Source organism: Pristiophorus japonicus, chromosome 1 (genome assembly GCF_044704955.1).
Source record: "Pristiophorus japonicus isolate sPriJap1 chromosome 1, sPriJap1.hap1, whole genome shotgun sequence".
Taxonomy (NCBI): Eukaryota; Metazoa; Chordata; class Chondrichthyes; family Pristiophoridae; genus Pristiophorus; species Pristiophorus japonicus.
In genome coordinates this window covers 512844275-512866797 of record NC_091977.1, presented here as the reverse complement: position 1 = coordinate 512866797, position 22523 = coordinate 512844275, and the positions used below count along the sequence as shown (strand labels likewise).

The window sequence follows — 22523 nt, the reverse complement described above, 5'->3', positions numbered from 1 at the left end:
GGAGGGGGGTAGAGGGAGAGGGGGGGGGCAGGGGGAGGGAGGCAGAGGGGGAGGGATGGGGGAGAAGGGAGAGAAGGGGGAGAGAAGAGGAGGGGGGAGAAGAAGGGGAAGGGGGGGAGGAGACGGGGAAGGGGGGGAGGAGAAGAGGAAGGGGGGGAGGAGAAGAGGAAGGGGGGGAGGAGAAGAGGAAGGGGGGGAGGAGAAGGGGAAGGGGGGGAGGAGAAGGGGAAGGGGGGGAGGAGAAGGGGAAGGGGGGGAGGAGAAGGGGAAGGGGGGAGGAGAAGGGGAAGGGGGGGAGGAGAAGGGGAAGGGGGGAGGAGAAGGGGAATGGGGGAGGAGAAGGGGAAGGGGGGAGGAGAAGGGGAGAAGGGGAAAGGGGGGGGAAGAGGAGAAGGGGAAAGGGGGGGAAGAGGAGATGGGGAAAGAGAGGGGGGGGAGAAGGGGAAGGAGAGGGGGGAAAGGGACGAAGGGGGGAAAGGAGAAGGGGGGGGAAGGAGAAGTGGGGGGAAAGGAGAAGGGGGGAAAGGAAGGAGAAGGACGGGGGGGGGGGGGGGGAGGCTGAACGGGCCGGGCCCAAGACTTCGGGCAGGGCCCGTCCCCAGCACCAGATTTACAGGTAGGTGGTGTTGGGTCGGGGGTCAGGGGGGAGGGAGAGGGAGAGGGAGGTCAGGTCGGGTGGGGAGCGCGGGTCGGGTCCGGTACGGGGGTGGGGTGGGGGGGGGGGGGGGAAGAGAGGAGGGAAGCGGGAGTCGGGTTGGTGTCCGGTCCGAGGGCGGGGGGGGGGAGAGGGGAAGTCGAGTCGGGAGGAAGCAGGAGCTGGGCGTGGGAGGCAGCCTTATATACGCAGCCCCAGTGAGGCCATTCGGCCAGGGCTAGGGGCTGCGTGCTTCGGGCCCCTCGCACACAGTTTTGGGCGCCTGGAGCTACTGCACATGCGCGCCCACTGTAGCGCGCATGTGCAGAGGTCCCGGCACTGTTTTCAGCGCAGGGATCTAGCTCCGCCCCCCACAGCTCGTGCTGCGCTGCGCCTGACTCAAGAGGACCTGCAGGGAGCCGGAGAATCTGTAAGTTTTTTTTAGGCGCACTTTGAGGCGCGAAAAACGGGCGTCCAGGTCGGGGCTGCGCTGTTCTAGGCGTGGCCCGAAACTTGGGCCCAAAGAGTCTGTTTGCCTTCCAATTGGCGGGGAAGATGGGAAAATCGCGAGGATGGCAGAAGTGCGAAGACGGGTGATTGGGAGTCAAGAAGTCACGTGATGAAACCTCCAGAAATATGTCCAACCGGAGTAGGCAAACCTAGTCCTTTCTTTGTCCCGGTTCATGTAAATATACTGGCCCAGAATTTACAACTGTGAAACTGATAGCAACTTCTACCGTCTGCATATGCGCAGTGAAACCCGGAAATCCAGAAGATGCTGTCTGTCATTATCTGCTCCTCCACAGGGCATGCTGTTGAAGACCCCACAGCCAGCAACCAATTAAGATCCCTGAACTGATGGAAACTTCAGTTTTTATAACCTAATATCGCTGTTAAAACCCGCTGAAAAAGTTAAGCCTTTTTCAATGAAGTGTAACTGGATTTTTAACAGTGTACTGAGTCATAACTACTGTTGAACAACCGTTCTGGCTCTGAAAAACTAATTTTATATTTGTGGAATGTCAAATGTCTCCATTATGATAAAAATTCCATGGTTTTTAATAATAACTTAAAAAAAAAAGTTTGTTTAGGATATTTCAGCTTCCACCGTAATCCCATGTTTATTTCCCAATCTTTATTTTGCCCTCTCTATAATTTATTAAAAGTGAAATCAATGCTGGTTTGCTGTCTGTAAAATTTATTCAATGTGATTGGTTGCTGAGCCAGCTTAATAACATTACTATTGCTGGACACTCGAGATCATTTGAACTTGGCGGCAGATTGAAATTAATGTCGGGAGAGGTGAAATCCACACCAGAGAGATCGTAGATCTTTGTGAACAGCTTTCTTCAAAGTCAGCGCCAAGCTGCATTACTTTATCACTGACCACAAAATACGAGCCAGTAAGTTCTGCAACATCACCTAATTAATCAGTACATTGCAACACGACATTGAATCAGCAGCAATAATCTAAAGTGCTCTTTAAGAGAACTATTTATAATAAGCTGCTGCACTTTTATCTTTCTCGACTCATATCCATCATACTTTCTACTTGTCTTCAGAGAATTAAAATAGAAAGTAGTTCAGTGAAGGCAATGTTGTTAGTTCTGGCATATAGTGCCATTCATAATTTTAGGCTCAGCCACAGCAGAGTAAAAATAAATAGAATTTCAAATTTCTTCAACTGACACAGATGTTTCAAATGATCTTTTAAGTCCTTGGAATGCTTATGTTTCTGGTTTGTTTTCCATAACCACCATTTCCAAGGGACCCCCCCCAGTGAAAGCTAGTTGTTGAGGTGAATTTTTAAAATTCTTATCCTTGTTTTCAAATCCCTCCATGGCCTCCCTATCTCTGTAACCTCCTCCAGCACTACAACCCTCCGAGATCTCTGCACTCCTCCAATTCATCACTCCACCGTTGCCAGCCGTGCCTTCAGCTGCCTTGGCCCCAAGATCTGAAATTCCCTTTCTAAACCTTTCCACATATTTATTTTCCTTTAAATTGCTCCTTAAAACCTACCTTTTTGACCAAGCTTTGGGGCGCTTGTGGCTCAAATGTTGTCTGATAATACTCCTGTGAAGCACCTTGGGATGTTTTTACTACATTAAAGGCAATATATAAATTCAAGTTGTTTCCCAAAAACAAAAGGTATCTAAGCTATGAAATCAGCAACAGTATGTGACATAAGTATTTGAAAAGGAAAGGTGAGGGGGAAAAAAGCAAAGTGGAAATTAAAAACATAGAAGCAAAACATGAGACAACAAGTGGTGGGATGGGAATCCATGATCTCATATTTCTAATCTCAGGCACATCACTATGGGAAGCATGACTGGGAGTCAGTTACTTCCAATAAAAGAGGGAGAGAGAAAATCAGACAGGTCCATTCCCAGTCTTTTCTAGCCATTTGTTGCAGTCCCTTTAAGGGCCACTCGGCAGTTGGGGTATGGTGCATGTTCCACTGGTACATGAAAATGGCATCAGGGTCCTATTTATGACTGCAATTTAAATACTGAACTAAGACTGCTGTCTGTTCTGGGCAGGTACATTTTGACGGCCACTTGAAAATTGCTTGTTTTCAATTTTTGGTGAGAGATTATAAAAAATAGTTTTGTCTGCTGACCGCCCCGATTCTGAGCGTGAACGTGATGGTAGGCAGACGAAAATAATCCCCAGAGAGTAAGTACTGGCAGGCTATTCATTGTTGGAGGGCATCACAGTTGAGCACAATGCAGGATTCATTTGAAAACCATACAACAGGAGTCAGAGTCCCAGCTGATCTTTTGCATCGCTCGCCCACTGAGGCCAATTAGGACTGAAGTCAATTATAGTGTCCCCAACTGCTGGCCTGCCTGAGATCAGCTTACTTAGCACAGATCTGCAATTGAATCTGGGAGCTTATGATTTGTAAGACTTAGTGCTAGACTGGGCATTGCCTTTGCCCATTAGGCCACTAGAATAAAATGAAGGAACAAACATGGATGAGCTGAATAGCATGGTATCTTATATTAGTATGGTGAAATAGACTATTTATTGGTCATTAAGAAATGGCAAAACCTGTCTAAATGATTCTTCAGGATAACAATTTCAAAACAAGAAACATTTACTAATATATTTTGTTCCCTGATGGCGCCTTTAAGTACACTTCACTCATTATATACTCCATGGGTATTATGCAGTTCTGTTTATTTTAATGAAAGAACCACAGTCCATTTCCCATACAGCTGCACAAAATACAGCATGAAAACTTCAGCATTCAAGGTTTCAGTACAATTCTCACTGGGTGCCTTTAAAGGGTGGTACAATTCCTTTTTGTTTATTCCCTTGCACCACATTGCTTAAAAATACATAATTTTTATTTGTCTTATAATTGAAAGTAGTTTCTGGTTATCACTTTTTATACGTGGCACAGCTGTGTTACGAAACATTGGACCATAGTTGTTTCCTGTTTGCCGATGTAGGTTTTGTTGTTCAGCATTCTGAGAAACGTGATTTTTGTTTTGAAATAGTCCAAAAGCAAAACTTCAATTTTTATACCTCATGATGTCAAAACATCTAAAAGTGTTTATACATACATAGAAGCTACAACACAGAACTAGGCCCTTTGCCCCAACCACTCTGTCAGCATTTACCCTCCATCAAGCAAATAGTCCTAATCACATTTACCCGTTTCCATATCATCTCATCCCTTTTTTTTCCCCTTCATCCACCTATCCAATCTAACTTTGAATGTTGACATAGTTTCTGTTTCAACCACTAACCCGGGAAGTGAATTCCACAGCCTCATAACTCTCTACATCCTTCCCTCTGTTTTAAATCTCTTACATTTAATCAGATCCTTCATTGTAGACCCCAATAACTAATGAAAAAAGACTGCTTCGATCTATCCTGTCCCAGCCTTTCATAATTTTAAACACTTCTATCATACTGTCCTGCAATTATATGAATCATTTTTCTTCTTCCTGGCACTCACCAACCTATTGTACAATTAGAGCATTTTGTGTTTTTATTGAAAAACACATAGAATTGCAGTGGTTAGAAACCAGTTTGCTTCCCTACTACCAGAAGCTTTTATAAGGATTTACCTGTAATCTTGTAAAACAATCAGCTCCTATTCAAACTATTGTTTCAAATGAAAGATGCGTATTATTAGAATTTTTGACAGGATGGCTCATTGATTAATGATGCAGGTTTTCATACAAATGCTAACCTTCACTCCTTCATTGTAACTGTCAATTGGACTGTTTAGGCTGGCAATGCTTCCTCCATGGCTAGGGGCACCAGGTCGAGGTGGCTTCTTTGGTGGTGCTACATGCTCTATTGGAAAAAAGAGTAAAATAGAACAAAACTTTCATTGCATTGATTGTTATGATACTGGTTGCCTGGAAATAGTACATCTCTGCAAAAATGCGTGATAATGGACACTCCGTCTGAAACATTTTCACAGAATATGGATTTTGGGGGCCTGACCACCGTAATGCACTCAATAGCCGCTGTGGGAGACTCGGCTCATTTTGAGGACCTGGCCAGCGTTGGAAATCGAGCGCCCCGGGGCAGACCACCGGCTCCAGGCTGCTGAAGTATCAGACTGCCCGGCCAGCCTCTCAGCCCGAAGAAGGTAGGTTCTTGGGGTGGAATTGCAGTGACCCAGACTGGTTTTGTGAAGCCTGGAGGAGCACTCCAGTCTAACTTACCTTTCAGGTCCTCTTTGACCCAGCCGACAGCTGACACTAGCTAGAGAATGCACAGCACAAACTCAGCTCAAAAATGCCATTGAGGTCCTATTGACATCATAGAACCCTGAATTAAATATTTTGATCAGCTGTGTGCTCTCTGTATTTCCAAAGGTATTCGATAAGATGCTACATAAATGGTTACTGCGCAAGATAACAGCTCACGGGATTGTGGGTAATATATTAGCATGGATGGAGGATTGGTTAAGTAACAGAAAACAGAGTCGGGATAAATGGGTCATTTTCAGGTTGGCAAATTGTAACGAGTGGGTGCCACAGGGATCAGTGCTGGGGCCTCAACTATTTACAATCTATATTGTAAATGACTTGGATGAAGGCACCGAGTGTAATATAGCCAAATTTGCTGATGATACAGATAGATGGGAAAGCAAGTTGTGAAGAGGACGCTAAGAATCTGAAAAGGTACATAGATAGGCTAAGTGAGTGGGCAAAAATTTGGCAGATGGAGTAGAAAGTGGGAAAATGTGAGGTTATCCACTTTGGTAGGAAAAGTAAAAAAGCAAATTATTTAAATGGGGAGAGATTACAAAATGCTGCGGTATAGAGGGATCTGGGGGTCCTTGTAAATGAAACACAAAAAGTTAGCATACAGGTACAGCAAGTAATTAGGAAGGCAAATTGAATGTTGGCCTTCATTGCAAGGGGAATGAAGTATAAAAGTAGGGAAGTCTTGCTACAACTGTACAGGGCGCTGGTGAGACCACATCTGGAGTACTGCGTACAGTTTTGGTTCGCTTATTTAAGGAGGGATATACTTGCATTGGAGACAGTTCAGATATGGTTCACGAGGCTGATTCCGGAGATGAAGGGCTGGCTTATGAGGAAAGGTTGAGCAGGTTGGGCCTGTACTCATTGGAGTTTAGAAGACTTAGAGATGATGTTATTGAAACGTGTAAGATTCTGAGGGAACTCGACAAGGTAGATGCAGAGAGGATGTTTCCCCTCGTGTGGAATTCCAGAACTAGGGAGCATAGTTTCAGAATAAGGGGTCGCCCATTTGAAATGGAAATGAGGAGGAATTTCTTCTCTCAGAGGGTCGTGAATCTTTGGAATTCTCTACCCCAGAGAGCTGTGGAGGCTGGGTCATTGAATATATTTAAGGTGGAGATAGACAGATTTCTGAATGATAAGGGAGTCAAGGGTTATGGGAAACGGGCAGGGAAGTGGAGTTGAGGTCAAGATCAGATCAGCCATGATCTTATTGAATGGCGGAGCAGGCTCGAGGGACTAAATGGCCTACTCCTGCTCCTATTTCTTATGTTCTTATGTTCAAGGAGCTGCTTGGGCCGCCCACTCAGAGGAACCCAGCAAAATGGCGAAAGCCACTGCGATGGTGGCAATGGGGCAATATGATGTTACGTTCCATCTTTAGGTCACCCTGTTTCTATCGGTTGGGAGGTCTGAAAAGTCAGCCGTATAAAACCAAGTATTCTACAGATAGTCTCCCAATGTATGCAAGTTAAAATCTCCCATTATCATCACATTTGTTTTCTTGCTGTATGTAAAACCATTCCTCTATTAAGTATAAAAGTCATGACAACTACAAAATACTCTCATCAGTGTTTCGCTCCCTTTCCTGTTATTCCTTCTATCCAGTGTATCTGCCTGCTGATTACACTCATTTCAATCCCTTTTTTACATCACCACCATGCTGGTACCCTTTCCTAAAACTGTTCTTACTCCACTTTCTTATATATTTACTTCCCAATTCTGCCTGCAATTAGAATCATAGAACAGCACAACACAGGAGGCCGCCATTTGGCCCATTGCGTCTACGGCAGCACCGGCTCTTTTGAAGAGCAATCCAGTTAGTTTCACTTTCCCGCTCTTTCTCCATATCCCTGCAATGTTTTCTCCTTCAAGTATTCATCCAATTCCCTTTTGAAAGCCACTATTGAATCTGTTTCCACCACTCTATCAGGCAGTGCATTCCAAATCCTAACCACTCGTTGCGTTAAAAAGTTTTTCCTCATGGCGCCTGTTTCTTTTGCTACTCACCTTAAATCTGTCCCCTCTGGATATCGATCCTTCAGCTACTGGAAACAGTTTTTCTTTATTTACTCAATCTAAACCGTACATAGTTTAAATACCTCTATCAAATCTCCTCTTAGCCTTCTCTGCTCTTCGGCGAGCAACCCCAGCTTCTTTACTCTATCCATGTAAAACTCCGATCCCTGGAACCATTCAAGTAAATCTCTTCTGTACCCTCTCCAAAGCCTCCATGTCCTTCCCAAAGTATGGCACCCAGAATTGGACACAATATTCTATCTGGGGCCGAACTAGCATTTTATACAGATTTATCATAAACTTCCTGGCTTTTGTACTCCATGCCTCCAAAGCCCAGGATCCTGCATGCTTTATTAACCTGTCCTGCCACCTTCAAAGATTTGTGCACAAGCACCCCCAGGTCTCTCTGTTCTTGCACCCCTTTTAAAATTGTACCATTTAGCTTGTACTGTCTCTCCGAATTATTCCGAACTAAATGTATCATCTCACACATTTCGCTGAATTTCATGTCATGTTTCCACCCATTTAACCAGCTTGTGTATGTCCGACTGAAGTCTATTACTATCTTCCTCACTGCTCACTACACTTCCAAGTTTCATGTCATCTGCAAATTTCAAAATTGTGCCGTGTACCCCCATTGCTACTACATTATACCCATTGAGCTAGATTTGTGTTTGTAATACTCGTAGCAATGGCATGAAGAGTTTGTGTGGCTGACTGCTTTCCAAGTCTCAGTTCGCCAGCATGTGCTTAACTTCCGTCAAACCTCCCACCTTTACTACCCTAACTTTGTCCCTCACCCTCCAATGCTACCGACTTAAAAGTATTAATTTGCCTCTCCTTCCTTGTTTAAATTGCTCAATTTACCCTGGCTGCAAGGACATTGGTACCAATTTACATTAGTGGGAGCCTATTTCATCTGAAGAGCTTTCTCCTCTTCTTGGAACTTGTCCCACTATCTTAAACTCTCCTTTGCATATTGTCACTCAAGCCACAAAATGACGTAGCTAATTGACTCCTTTACTGGTCTAGCACAAGGCACTTGATTTAATCCTGCTACTTCCTGTGTCATCGGTTCCTACGTTAATCACAACATCTGACTGTTTACTGAGATTAGGAATTTGTCTATCTATTACATAAAGTCTCTTATTCTTACCCGCCATTCGGGACTCCTTGTTGCGGCTATAAATCAAGTTGTTTATATATTTTTTTTAAAAATCACAGTTGGTACTGAAGACTATCTGTGCATTTGTGCTTTTCGTGCTGCATCAAAAGACTGAAAAGGGAAAGTATATATTCACAAAACACCATTCATACCATAGCGATGCTATCACGAGTTTCTCTGGCAGCAGTACAAACGGAGGATCTGAAATTGGCCATTAAAATTTCATGCTAAAATCTATCCCCATTTATTGAGCAAAAATATTATGAACTTTGTACTGAAGGTATACTTCAATTCTTACCTTGTTTACCGACAGGTTGATAGATGTGTTGATTGCCAGTCTAAAAGAAAACGAAACAAAGTATGAAACTACAAGCTCTGTCTTGATCTAGTCTACATATTTGACTGGCTGCAACTTTACAAGGCGATTTAATTTTTGATGTTCGTTTTCTACGGAAGCTCTTGAAAAGCAAGATCGAAAGTCATTCTTGCAGCTCTCCAGGCAGCAAAACGCCCAGATATTTTTCATTGAATTTTTTTTTTCTTTTTGTTTTGGGTTGCCGACTTGCTTTCCATCTTTGCCACTCTGACCATGTAAGGAGTGGATGCCAGAGAATGTTACAATTGGAACTACCTTGGCTCCACTTGGTGCCCCCCTAAGAATACTCCAGGCAACATTTCAGGAATGTTTAAGCCAAGATCCCATCATTTTCCTGATGTATTGACCTGAAGTGCTCCACCATTAGGGATGTTCAGATGACGTTTTCAAGTTTCTTCAAAATATTTTCTGAATTCTGCAAAATCATAAAGCTGATACGTGCACATCAATTAAAAAGTAAAAGTGCCAAAAATGTGGAAATAGCGCACAAAATGATAATGCACAACACTGTAGGGTAACTGGCAACATCAACTTTCTGGAGGAGTTGGTTTGTTTACAAGAATGATTTCATTTTTCCAGTCAAAACTGGGCAAACTTCAGTTTAATTCACTGAGTGCACATGCCAACTTCAAGCAAAGCTCGTAAGTCATACCATCAATGTAAACAGGTCACACCTTTCACACGATGGATCAGGGCATGAAAGTCTACTTGTGCCACGGCTAGTACTCTACATAAACTTACTGGATCCAGGAGACCTCCATCATCTCGATCAACATTGTTTCTCATGGACCTTGGATCGGGTTTCTGAAAAGGGAATTAAGAAAAAGGCAGGGATTAAAATAGTCAGACAAACTTATCCCTAGTTTTTTCTGCTGCACAGATCGCGGTGTAAACAGTTTACTAAAATCTAAATGTAAATAATTCAAACTCAAAGTGGTTACTTTACCAATTTTCCAACACATGACCTGAAAACCTCCATTAATATAACATTTGCCTGGGAGCGACACAGCAGTCTTTTTCCCCCTCGCAGTAGAAATTACACACACAGGATGAGAATAACATGCATTAATTCCTGTTTCCTGTCAGAGGAAGGCTTACATGTACTTGGCTACAGAAATACAGCAAAAGCATTCAATTACAACATAGAGACACTGGACTAAGACCATTTAAAATTAAACTGACAATGTGTGTTTAATACTCAACAGCCTCTTGTTTACTTAGGACAATGATGGTGCTTCACTTCATTAGTGTAGGAATGGTAAAGATTAAAACAGTGAAAGAAACAGGGGCATTTCCAAACTCTCACTCACGAACCCTTTTTGTAGTTCTGACATAGTCTGTAATCAATTTGTCCCATGCCTCATCCCCTTGGGAATTTCATGTTTGTGATTTATTTATCATCTGCGTCTTCTTTAAACCCTAAACTTTAAATATTTGCTTTGTGACAAATGTCTTTATTTGGATCAACTGTTTTCCTTCTTTAACCCAAATATGCTGACATGAATACAGTTTTATGTACTTGAAAACGATTTAAAGCAGAAGAAGAAGTCTATTCTTCCAACAGCTTGGTCAACAGTACATTGAGATTTGCAACAGATTGATAGTTATATTTTTTGTCACTTAATCCCAGTTTACATGCCTAACCTTAAAACAGTGCTGAAGCACTGAAACAGAGGTCATCCCGCTAAAGACTTGCATTTATATAGCGCCTTTCATGACCACTGATATCCCAAAAGGGCGTTACAGCCAGCGAAGTACTTTTTGAAGTGTAGTCACTGTTGCAATGTAGGAAACAATGGGGAAGAAATTCAACTTGCTCGCCTGATGATGTCACTCTGGAGCCTGATCGAAATTGGGCCTTGGGCCTCATTTGAATCAAACAGGTGAGCTGCGGATGCCATTCGGGCACCTTGATGCAGCTTGCCGGTTGGGACCTGACGAATTCTGGCCCGCTCCAACGCTGAGCTGGTCTGCAGTAGGTCCTTGGGGGGGGGGGGGGGGGGTGGGGGGGGGCATTGGGGATGACGAGGCAAAGTGAAGGGAGGGCCCCACAGTATGTTTGTGGAGTCAGGAGAAGCACTCTGGGCTCCACAGAAATTAAACTATTAAAAAGGTTTCTGAACATTTTGAGAGTGGCTCCAGCTGTCCCTTTAAGTAGCATTGAAGACATGCTAAAGACTGAAAACGTGGAACAGTTGGGCGGAGCACATAGGCGCAAGCTCCGCCCATTTGCGGATCAATTTCAACTGGGGTCCTAGAACCGCTGTTATGCTTCAGATTTGCATATGCAAGGCACCAAATACCTGCTAATAGGCGTTTTTATTTTTTCATTTATTCATTGACAGGATGTGGACGTTGCTGGCAAGGCCGGCATTTATTGCCCACCCCGAATTGTCCTCGAGAAGGTGGTGGTGAGGTGCCTTCTTGAACCTCTGCAGTCCGAGTGGTGAAGGTACTCCCACAGTGCTGGTTTTGTCGTATTGTTTGGTACAACTGAGTGGTTTACTTGGCCATTTCAGAGGGCAGTTAAGAGTCAACCACATTACTGTGGGTCTAGAGTCACATATAGGCCAGAACAGGTAAGAACGGCAGATTTCCTTCCCTAAAGGACATTAAGTGAACCAGATGGGTTTTTCTGAAAATCCGGTAGTTTCATGGTCACCATTACTGATACTAGCATTTTCAGATTTCAGATTTCTTTAATTAACTGAATTTAAATTCACCAGCTGACGTGGTGGGATTTGAACTTGCATCTCCAGATAATTAATCCAGGCCTCTGGATTACTAGTCCAGTAACATAATCACTATGCTACCGTACCCAAAGTGTGCCTTGCATACCTACAAGTCGCTGGCTTTCAATTGGCTATCGGGAGATCAGGCGCAGGAGATCACTTGTTTTTACTCCCACAAAATGAGCATAATGATGTTAATTCCTACCACCTAAATTTGTATGAGGATGGAGACATCATTCAATTGTTTTACTGAGGATAGGAGATTAAGGTACTTTAAGAAAAAAAAGGGTCATTTTTTCCATATTGTTCACAGTTATGTGCCTTGAATCTGTATGAAGACGACTGTGTAATGCTGCTTTAACATTGAATTTTTGGAGCCTGTTTTGACATCCTCTTGGGTGCTGATCCAAACCAAACATTTGCAAGGATATGCGGAAAGGGCAGGAGAATGGGACTAGCTGAAGTGCTCTTACAGAGAACTGACATGGGCTTGATGGGCCAAGTGGCCTCCTTCTGTACTGTAACAATTCTATGATTCTATAAAGCGGGAAACATGAATGTTTGACGGTATGGAGATGGCTTTGCAGGAGTAAAGTTGCATACTGGCTACATTATAAAAAGTGATAACCCTGCCAAAAAATGTAATTCTTTGAGTGAAGCAAATTTGTTCACATTTCTAAATGACACTATTTCGCTCTTTTCATTAAACTGTGTTAGCTGCCACTGCTATGCAGTACCAAGGGAATGCTGAATAGTCGGAGATGCTGTCTTTTAGATGAGATCTTCAACCGAGGCCCTGTCCGCCCATTTAGGTGAACTTAAAGAATACTTGATACGGTTTGGAGAGAAGCAGGGAGTTCTCCAAGTGTCATTCATTCCTCAGTCAACATTTAAACTGGTCATTCATCTCATCTGCTTTTTGGAACCTTAATGTCCTGATGTGTTTGCCTACATAACAACAGTTCGAAAATAATTAAATAGATGCAAAGTACTCTTAGATGTCCAAAAGACATTATGAGATGCTTTGTAAATACAAGCTCATCTTTTATGGAGGAATGTGTACACGTATTTAAATAGATATGTTGGTCTCTGGCTTCTTCAACTTCACTGCAATACCAGTGGACAGGGTAAATGCGGCTTTGCATCTGCATCACTGTGACTCAGTGCAGTACAAGGGTGACCTAAATATTGCCAACAAAATCTCACCTAAAACATCTAAAGTTTTTAGACTATTTCAACTAAAGCTTTAAGCAACAAGAAGAAAAAAATCAACCAACCTTTGCAATAACCTACAAAACAATTATAGAAACACATTCTCCTCACGCCACTTCCATTTGCCCTGCAGTGCTAGCTTTAGTATTCTGTGCATGCCTTATCTGTAAAGTGGTTATTATTGTGTATCTGTAAAGCATGCACTCCCATGTTCCGCCACCAGGGAGTGCATCCCCTGAAGTCCCAAGGGATCCCAGCATCCCTTGGGAGCACTGTATATAAGCCGGCCCTAAGGCCTGTTCCTCACTCTGGAGTGCTTTAATAAAGACTGAGGTCACTGTTACTTTAACCTTCCTGTGTGCAGTCTCATCTGTGTTAGGAACACAATAACTGGCGACGAGTATACGAATCCAACGTAAAGGTGCAGCAAACTGTGGGCATCCTGGAGAAGTTCTCGGAGGGTGAGGACTGGAAAGCCTATGTCGAACGGCTAGACCAGTACTTTGCAGCCAATGAGCTGGACGGAGAAGAAAGCGCTGCAAAAAGGAGAGCGGTCTTCCTCATGGTCTGCGGGGCACCAACTTACAGCCTCAAGAAGAATCTTCTGGCTCCGGTGAAACCCACAGATAAGTCGTATGAGCTGTGTACACTGGTTCGGGAGCATCTTAACCCGAGGGAGAGTGTGCTGACGGCAAGGTATCGGTTCTACACATGCCAGCGATCTGAAGGTCAGGAAGTGGCGAGCTACGTCGCCGAGCTAAGGCGACTTGCGGGACAATGTGAGTTTGATGGCTACCTGGAGCAAATGCTCAGAGACTTTTTTGTACTGGGCACTGGCCACGAGACCATCCTATGAAAACTTTTGACTGTAGAGACACCGCCCCTCAGTAAGGCCACTGCAATAGCACAGGCGTTTATGTCCACCAGTGATAACACCAAACAAATCTCTCAGCACACAAGTGCTAGCAATGTTCATAAATTAACTGGAACTGCGCTTGCGAGCAGAAATGTACAGGGCAGAAACCACGAGTCTGCAACAGCCAGCAGGCCTCAGGTGACCCAGATGACTCAGAGTCCCCAACAAAGAATGAATGCAAGGCAATTCACATCTTGTTGGCATTGTGGAGGTTTCCATTCAGCCTATTCAAGCCGCTTCAAAGGGTATGTTTTCAAGAGCTGTGGAACAATGGGGCACCTCCAACGAGCTTGCAGACAAGCTGCAAGCTCTGTAAAACCTGCTAACCACCACGTGGCAGAGGAAGATCGGTCCATGGTGGATCAACGCAATTTCGAACCTGAGAGAGAGGAGGCAGAAACTGGAGTACACTGGGTGCACACATTTTCGACGAAATGTTCACCTATAATGCTAAATGTAAAATTGAATGGCTTACCCGTAGCCATGGAACTGGACACTGGCACTAGCCAATCCATCATGAGTAAAAAGATATTTGAGAGACTGTGGTGCAACAAGGCACTCAGACCAGCCCTGAGCCCCTTCCACACAAAACTGAGAACGTACACCAAAGAGCTCATCACTGTCCTGGGCAGCGCCATGGTCAAGGTCACCGATGAGGGCACGGTGCACGAACTGCCACTCTGGATTGTCCCAGGCGATGGGCCCACACTGCTTGGAAGGAGCTGGCTGGGCAAAGTCTGCTGGAACTGGGATGACATCCGAGCGCTATGACATGTCAATGAGGCCTCATGTACCCAGGTTCTTAACAAATTTCCTTCCCTTTTTGAGCCAGGCATTGGAAACTTTTCCAGGGCGAAGGTGTGGATCCACTTGGTCCCAGAGGCACGACCCATTCACCACAAGGCGCGAGCGGTACCTCACATGAGGAAGAGAGTGGAAATCGAGCTGGACAGGCTGCAACGCGAGGGCATCATCTCCCCAATGGAATTCAGCGAGTGGGCCAGCCCGATTGTTCCAGTACTCAAAAGTGATGGCACGGTCAGGATTTGCGGCGATTATAAAGTAACTATTAATCGTTTCTCGCTACATGACCAATACCCGCTACCTAAGGCAGAGGACCTATTTGCGATGCTGGCAGGAGGCAAGATGTTCACCAAGCTTGACCTGATTTCGACCTACATGATGCAGGAGCTGGAGGAGTCTTCGAAGGGCCTCACCTGCATCAACACGCACAAGGGATTGTTCATCTACAACAGATGCCTGTTTGGAATTCGGTCGGCTGCAGTGATCTTCCAGAGAAACATGGAGAGCCTACTGAAGTTGGTACCATGCACGGTGGTTTTTCAGGACGACATATTGGTCACGGGTCAGGACACCGTCGAGCACCGACAAAACCTGGAGGAGGTCCTCCAGCGACTGGATCGCGTAGGGCTGCGGCTGAAGAGGTCGAAATGAGTCTTCATGGCAACTGAAGTGGAGTTTTTGGGGAGAAAGATTGCGGCGGACGGCATTCGGCCCACAGACGCCAAGACAGAGGCTATCAGGAACGCGCCCAGGCCATAGAACGTCATGGAGCTGCGGTCGTTCCTGGGACTCCTCAACTATTTTGGTAACTTCCTACCGGGGTTAAGCACCCTCTTAGAGCCCCTACATGCGTTATTGCGTAAAGATAAGAACTGGGTATGGGGAAAAAACCAATTAATTGCTTTTGAGAAAGTCAGAAACATTTTATGCTCCAACAAGCTGCTTGTATTGTATAACCCGTGTAAAAGACTTGTGCAAGCATGTGATGCGTCGTCGTATGGAGTCGGGTGTGTATTACAACAAACTAACGTTGCGGGGAAGTTGCAACGTGTCGCCTATGCCTCCAGGAGCTTGTCTAAGGCCAAGAGGGCCTACAGCATGATTGAGAAAGAGGCATTAGCATGTGTGTTCGGGGTAAAGAAAATGCATCAGTACATGTTTGGCCTCAAATTTGAGCTGGAAACCAATTACAAGCCCCTCATATCCCTGTTCGCTGAAAACAAGTGGATAAATACTAATGCCTCAGCCTGCATACAAAGGTGGGCACTCGCGCTATCAGCATATAACTATACCATTTGCCACAGGCCAGGCACCGAGAACTGTGCGGATGCTCTCAGTCGGCTACCATTGCCCACCACGGGGGTGGAAATGGCGCAGCCTGCAAACTTATTGATGGTGGCACAGCCCGCAGACTTGTTGATGGTCATGGAAGCGTTTGAAAGTGATAAATCACCTGTCACGGCCCGCCAGATTAGGATTTGGACCAGCCAAGATCCTCTGCTGTCCCTAGTAAAAAAACTGTGTACTGCATGGGAGCTGGGCCAGCATCGCTGTTGAAATGCAAGAGCTAATCAAGCCGTTCCAGCGGCGAAAGGACGAGCTGTCTATTCAGGCAGACTGCCTGTTGTGGGGTAACTGCGTAGTGCTACCCAAAAAGGGCAGGAAGACATTCATCTTGGATCTCCACAGCACACATCCAGGTATAGTAATGATGAAAGTGATAGCCAGATCCCACGTGTGGTGGCCCGGTATCGAATCTGACTTAGAGTCCTGTGTACGGCAATGCAGCGTGTGTGCTCAGTTGAGCAACGCGCCCAGAGAGGCACCGCTAAGTTTGTGGTCCTGGCCCTCCAGACCATGGTCGAGGATCCATGTCGACTATGCGGGCCCGTTTCTCGGTAAAATGTTCCTGGTGGTGGTGGATGCTTTTCCAAAATGGATTGAATGTGAAATAATGTCGGGAAGCACCTCCACCGCCACCATTGAAAGCCTGAGGGCCATGTTTGCCACCCACGGCCTGCCTGACATACTGGTCAGTAAGAACGGGCCATGTTTCACCAGTGCCGAATTTAAAGAATTCATGACCCGCAATGGGATCAAACATGTCACCTCGTCCCCGTTTAAACCAGCCTCCAACGGGCAGGCAGAGCAGACAGTACTAACAATCAAACAGAGCCTTAAACGAGTCACAGAAGGCTCACTCCAAACCCACCTGTCCCGAGTACTGTTCAGCTACCGCACAAGACCCCACTCACTCACAGGGGTGCCCCCGGCTGAATTAATCATGAAAAGGACACTTAAAACCAGACTCGCTGGTTCACCCCAACCTGCATGATCAGGTAGAGAGCAGGCGGCAGCAACAAAATGTAAACCATGGTCGCATCACTGTGTCACGGGAAATTGATCTGAATGACCCTGTGTATGTGCTAAACTATGGACATGATCCCAAGTGGATCGCGGGCACGGTGATAGCTAAAGAAGGGAGTAGGGTGTTTATAGACAAACTAGATAATGGGCAAATTTACAGAAAGCACCTGGACCAAATGAGGCTGCGGTTCACAGACTGCCCTGAACAACCCACAGCAGACACCACCTTTTTCGAGCCCACAACACACACCCAAAGGATCAACGGCACCACCTCGGACCAGGAAATCGAACCCATGACGCACAACAGCCCAGCAAGGCCAGGCTCACCCAGAAGCCCTGCAGGGCCAACAACACGCCAGCCCAGCGAGGGCAGAGTCAACAAACCAGAACAGACATTTGTACCGAGGCGGTCCACCAGGGAAAGAAAGGCTCCCGACCGCCTCACCTTGTAAATAGTTTTAATTTTGACTTCGGGGGGGGGGGGGGGGGGGGGTAGGGGGTAGGGGGTGATGTTGTGTATCTGTAAAGCATGCACTCCCATGTTCCGTCACCAGGGAGCGCATCCCCTGAAGTCCCAAGGGATCCCAGCATCCCTTGGGAGCACTGTATATAAGCCAGCCCCTAAGGCCTATTCCTCACTCTGGAGTGTCTTATTAAAGACTGAGGTCACTGTTACTTTACCTCCCTGTGTACAGTCTCATCTGTGTTAGGAACACAACAGTTATCATCGCTGTGCCAAATGAACTTCTGATAATAAAACATGGTCAAAGGCAGTACCACTAACTTTAGGGCCCCAATTTTCCTCAATCAAAAATAATGGCGTACACTTACCTGTACGCACGTTTTTTGGAGCATCATCAGCGCCAGGAAAAAAAGCTAGTTTCCGGAAAGGAAACGTGACCATCATGCCAGCATGCGCTGAAAAAAAAAAATTTCACTGCGCATGCTCGTTGCACATCTGCAGAAAAAATAACTCTGCACATGCGCTCTTTAAAAAAAAAATCAGCACGTGTGGGGTCTGTCTAGATCACCAGTGAGAATCCATTGGTGGCAGAGGTGAATTTGCAGGTAGGAAATACAGCTTCAATCAAGAGATGGATGCAGAGAAGGTGAAAGGAGCAGAGGCAGAGAAGGGGAAGCTGTAAGGGCCAAGAGATTTCTCGCGGAAGAAATTGAGCCCCTGGTAGACTTAATTGAGAATAGATGGGAAGTTCTTGAAAACAAGGGGAGCTTTGGTAAAAAGAAACTTAAAGCCTCCGTACTTGCAAAAGTTTGTGACCAGGTCGCAGTCGAGATTAATGCAATGTCCATTACCCTCGAGAATCAGTGCGCAGTTGAAAAAGAAGTGGCAGGACCTCAGACAAGCAGTGACTAAGTAATGATTTATATTTAAATTTATTTATGTTTTTAATTATATTTATATACTGCAATAACATCTGTAAATGTGATTCGTGTGTGTGTGTGTGTGTGTGTGCGTGTGTTCAGAAGGACCCTCTCTTAAAAAGTTCCATTTTCATTTTTGCAGAAGATGGTGTCACAGATCAACCGAGAATGGTCACAAACTGAAGGAGGTCCGGCAAGTAAGCTGCAACTAACAGCCGTGGAGCAGAGGATAGCGTATATGATTAAATCTTACAGGAGAAGACCATCAACACGGAAGCTGGGCCCAGTTTTCCAATAGAGGGTAAACCCTGCAAGTTGCACAGTCTGGCTTGGCTAAATGTTACATACTGTGTGTGCTGCCTACGCTTCTCCTTCCCCAATGCTGCGAACCAAGCATCTCTTATGTTTCGCAGATGTTGCGCATCAGGAGGAGACAGATGCAGCACCTGAAGTAGAAGAGGAGCATGTTCAGGAAACCGCCATTCCAGATATTCTACATCAGGAGAATGATGGGCAGCAAGAAGACTTCGACAACGAGCTGGTTACCATGAATTTGGAGATAGTGAACCCCTCGAGGATTCCAAGCCCTTTCCTGAGCGAACCAACCGACGGGACATTCCTAGGTGTGCCGTCTGAGGCTGCGGGTCCCAGTGTGTTGCAACAAGTCACACCTGCGAGACGTCAAAGGAGGGTGGAAGGGAGAGCTGATGCAGAATCACAGAATGCAGAGAACATAGGACATCTTGTGGGGATGAGCGGGGAGAACATCTAACAATCGCTGTTGCTCCTGGAAACCTTTGGTTGGGTTAGGGTAGAGTTAGGTGGACTGAGAGATGAAGTAGCAACACTGGCTGGAGGAATGGGTGAGGTGAGGGGAGAAATTGTGGGACTTTCATTAGAACTGGCAAGACTTTCGGGACAGATGACAGAGGTAGTAGCAATAGGGGGGCTCACCCAGGCTGTCATTTCTGCCAGGAATGTTTCATACTCCACACCAAAATCAGGGGTTGATCCACAGGCTGAGGATGATTACGAAGAGGCCGGGCCTTCCACATTGACACGTGCTAGCTCTGTTCCAGTCGTAACCCAAAAACAAGGAACGGCGCGTTGGAAAAAATACAGAATAAACCTTGGGGTGGGGGTGGGGAGGATGCAGAAGTCTGCAACAATGGACACGCGCAGGGGGAGCAGCATCTATTGGGGCAGGAGTGGCGCACTGCGCTAAAGAGGAGGATAGATGGCTTGTTTGTCCATAGTTTGTTTGGTTGGTTGTTCATTTAAAAGTTTGACACAAAATTTATTAACGTTTTTAAAGTTCTGCAAGTTTAAAGATAAGTCATGTTAAGCTAAGTACAACTGTGCTATACAAATGTTTAATAAACATATTTATTTTGGACTTTTAACCTGACTTGTGCACTTCATTTTTTAATGCGGCACTATTAAATTCTTTTGGATGATGGAACGGACTCAATATATCAAATGGTCTCATTCCTTGTAACCTATAAGTTTAAATGATACAGTGGCAGGTTCCAGTACTACGGTGTTCATGGATCCTGATTTGTTCTGGGTCATGATACATCCAACGCAGGACCATGGTGCATGTATCAGTGACCCTGAACAAGTCAGGATCCATGAACACCTTAGTACTGGAACATACCCTTGTTTCATTTAAACGTATAGGTTACAAGGAATTAGGCCATTTGGCATGTTGAGATCAGTAAGAACATCTGATTGGGAATCAAGTTGTCATTAGGCACCTCCTATTGTTAAGGAGCACATCATGCAGCAACCAGCTTTTATATTACGCCTTTAACATTGAAAAATGTCTCAAAGTGCTTCACACAAGTGTACTCAGACCTTAAAGGACACCCAGCCGAGAAAGGAGCTATTAGGAGGGGCGACGAAAATCAGGGTCAAAGAGATGGGTTTGCGAGGGTCATATAGAAGGAGAGGGAGGTGGAGAGTTCAGTGAGTAAATTCCAAAATGTGGGGCCTAGATGACTGAAGGCACAGCTGGCAATGGTGGGGCAAGGGAAAAAAGAATGTAGAGTTCTGATGGGAATTTTAGGGCTGGAGGAAGTTAAAGTGTTAGGGTGGCAGAGGTCATGAAGGAATTTAAAAATAGGGCTGAGAATTATAAATTGGAGGCATCTTTGGATCAGGAGCCAATGTACAGGGGGACTATATGCAGCAGAGTTTTGGATGAACTAAAGTTTAAGGAAGGTGGAGGATGCAAGCCCATCAAGAAGAACATTGCAATAGTTGAGTCGGGACATGAACAAGGCACACATTAGGGTTTCAGCTGATGGGCTAAGGCAAGAGTGGAGGTAGGCTTCAAAACAAGGTACTGAACATACATGAGTTGATCAGACGCTACTCTAGTGTATAAAGATATTTTTACGCTAATTAAATATCCCTTCTGTCATTGTAACCCATGTATAAACTGACCTAAGTGGTATACCGTGGGAACACTGACCACTAGGTGGTGAACTTGTGGGAGACACTCCTTACCTGGACTCTCAGGTATAAAAGGGGAAGCTACTTTGGGGAAACCAAGTAGTCATGCCTCAGATGGGAGGTGTTCATCCGAGAACTCCACAATGAGCACCCAGGCATTGTCATGAAGGCAGCAATTGCCAGGTCACATGTTTGGTGGCCAGGGATAGATGCAGACCTGGAACTTTGTGTTCACAGGTGCAACATGTGTGCCCAGCTGGGCAATGCGCCCAGGGAAGCCCCCCTTAGCTCCTGGTCCTGGCCTGCCAAGCCATGGTCACGCATCCATGTGGACTACGCAGGTCCTTTCATGGGAAAAATGTCTTTGGTTGTAGTAGACGCCTACTCCAAATGGATTGAGTGTGACATTCTCAATTCAAACACATCCTCTGCCACGGTAGAAAATCTACGGGCAATGTTCGCTACCCATGGTCAACCGGACGTCTTGGTCAGCGACATGGCCCGTGCTTTACAAGCATTGAATTCCAGGACTTCATGGCAGGAAATGGTATCAACCATGTCAGAATGGCACCGTTCAAGCCGGCCTCAAACGAGCAGTGCAGATAATCAAAAAGGAGATGCTCAGAATCCAAGGGGGTTCCCTACAAAGCCGCTTATCACGCCTCCTGTTGGCCAATAGATCCCGACCGCACTCGCTCACAGGGGTTCCACCCGCAGAGCTGCTAATGAAAAGGACGCTCAAAACCAAGTTATCCCTTATACACCCCACCATGAAAGAAATTGTTGAGAGCAGGCGCCAGTCACAATGTGACTACCATGACAGGAATGCGAGGGAGGGATGTATTGATGTCAATGACCCTGTCTTTGTCCTCAACGACACTGCAGGGCCGAAATGGCTTGCAGGCATTGTGATTGCTAAAGAGGGGAATAGGATTCTGGTAGTTAAACTTACCAATGGACAAATCTGCCGCAAACACGTGGCTGAAACCCCATAGAAAAAGCAGAGGAAGAACACGATGTAGAGTTCACTCCACCACAAGTGACCCAACACTGGAACCAAGTGGAGGACAGCCCAGTCACTGTGGGCAGTCTGGACAGGCCTGAGGCACCACAAACAGCAGACACTCAGGCCAGCGCCCAACAACCAGAGCCCCAACTCAGGCGCTCTACAAGGGAGCGTAAACCACCAGAGAGACTTAACCTATGATCCCAATAAGACTTTGGGGGGGGGGGGGGGGGGGGAGGGTTGATGTCATGTATTCACAACTGTCATTGTAACCCATGTATAAACTGACCTAAGTTGTACGTGAGAACACTGACCACTAGGTGGTGAACTTGTGGGAGACACTCCTAACTTTGACTCTCAGGTATAAAAGGGGAAGCTCCACCCACCTTCTTCACTTCAGTGCTGGCTAATAAAGGTTACTGGTCACAGAGTGACCTTCTCTCAAGTATGGGCCTCGTGTGCATTTGTACTGTGTAGTAAGGACATATTACCTTCAAATATATTATTGTTTATTCAGGTCCAGCTAAGCATCATCACACTGTATTAAAACATTAAAAATTTTAGGGGTATTATTTAATAAATAAAATTAAATGTCCAGTCTTTATTATAAATCACTGATGCTTTCCTATATGCCTGGAGTGTGCTGCATTGTCTTGGATGGAGGACCTTCGACCTGGGATAGCAGCAGGCCGCATGCGTGGAGGGCCTTC

General features: G+C 45.5%; 1 protein-coding gene across 13 annotated transcripts in view; it reads right to left on the bottom strand.

The window, feature by feature from the left end:
• LOC139277362 (focal adhesion kinase 1) overlaps positions 1-22523 on the bottom strand; it is a 759656-nt gene that overhangs the window by 17071 nt on the left and 720062 nt on the right. For all 13 annotated transcript variants that reach the window (XM_070895775.1, XM_070895782.1, XM_070895811.1 and 10 more), the window contains 3 exons: positions 9678-9740; positions 8859-8898; positions 4845-4951 (listed from right to left, as the gene is read on the bottom strand). In XM_070895775.1, the coding sequence (XP_070751876.1) occupies positions 4845-4951; positions 8859-8898; positions 9678-9740 (210 nt within the window). The remainder of the gene's footprint in view (positions 1-4844; positions 4952-8858; positions 8899-9677; positions 9741-22523) is intronic.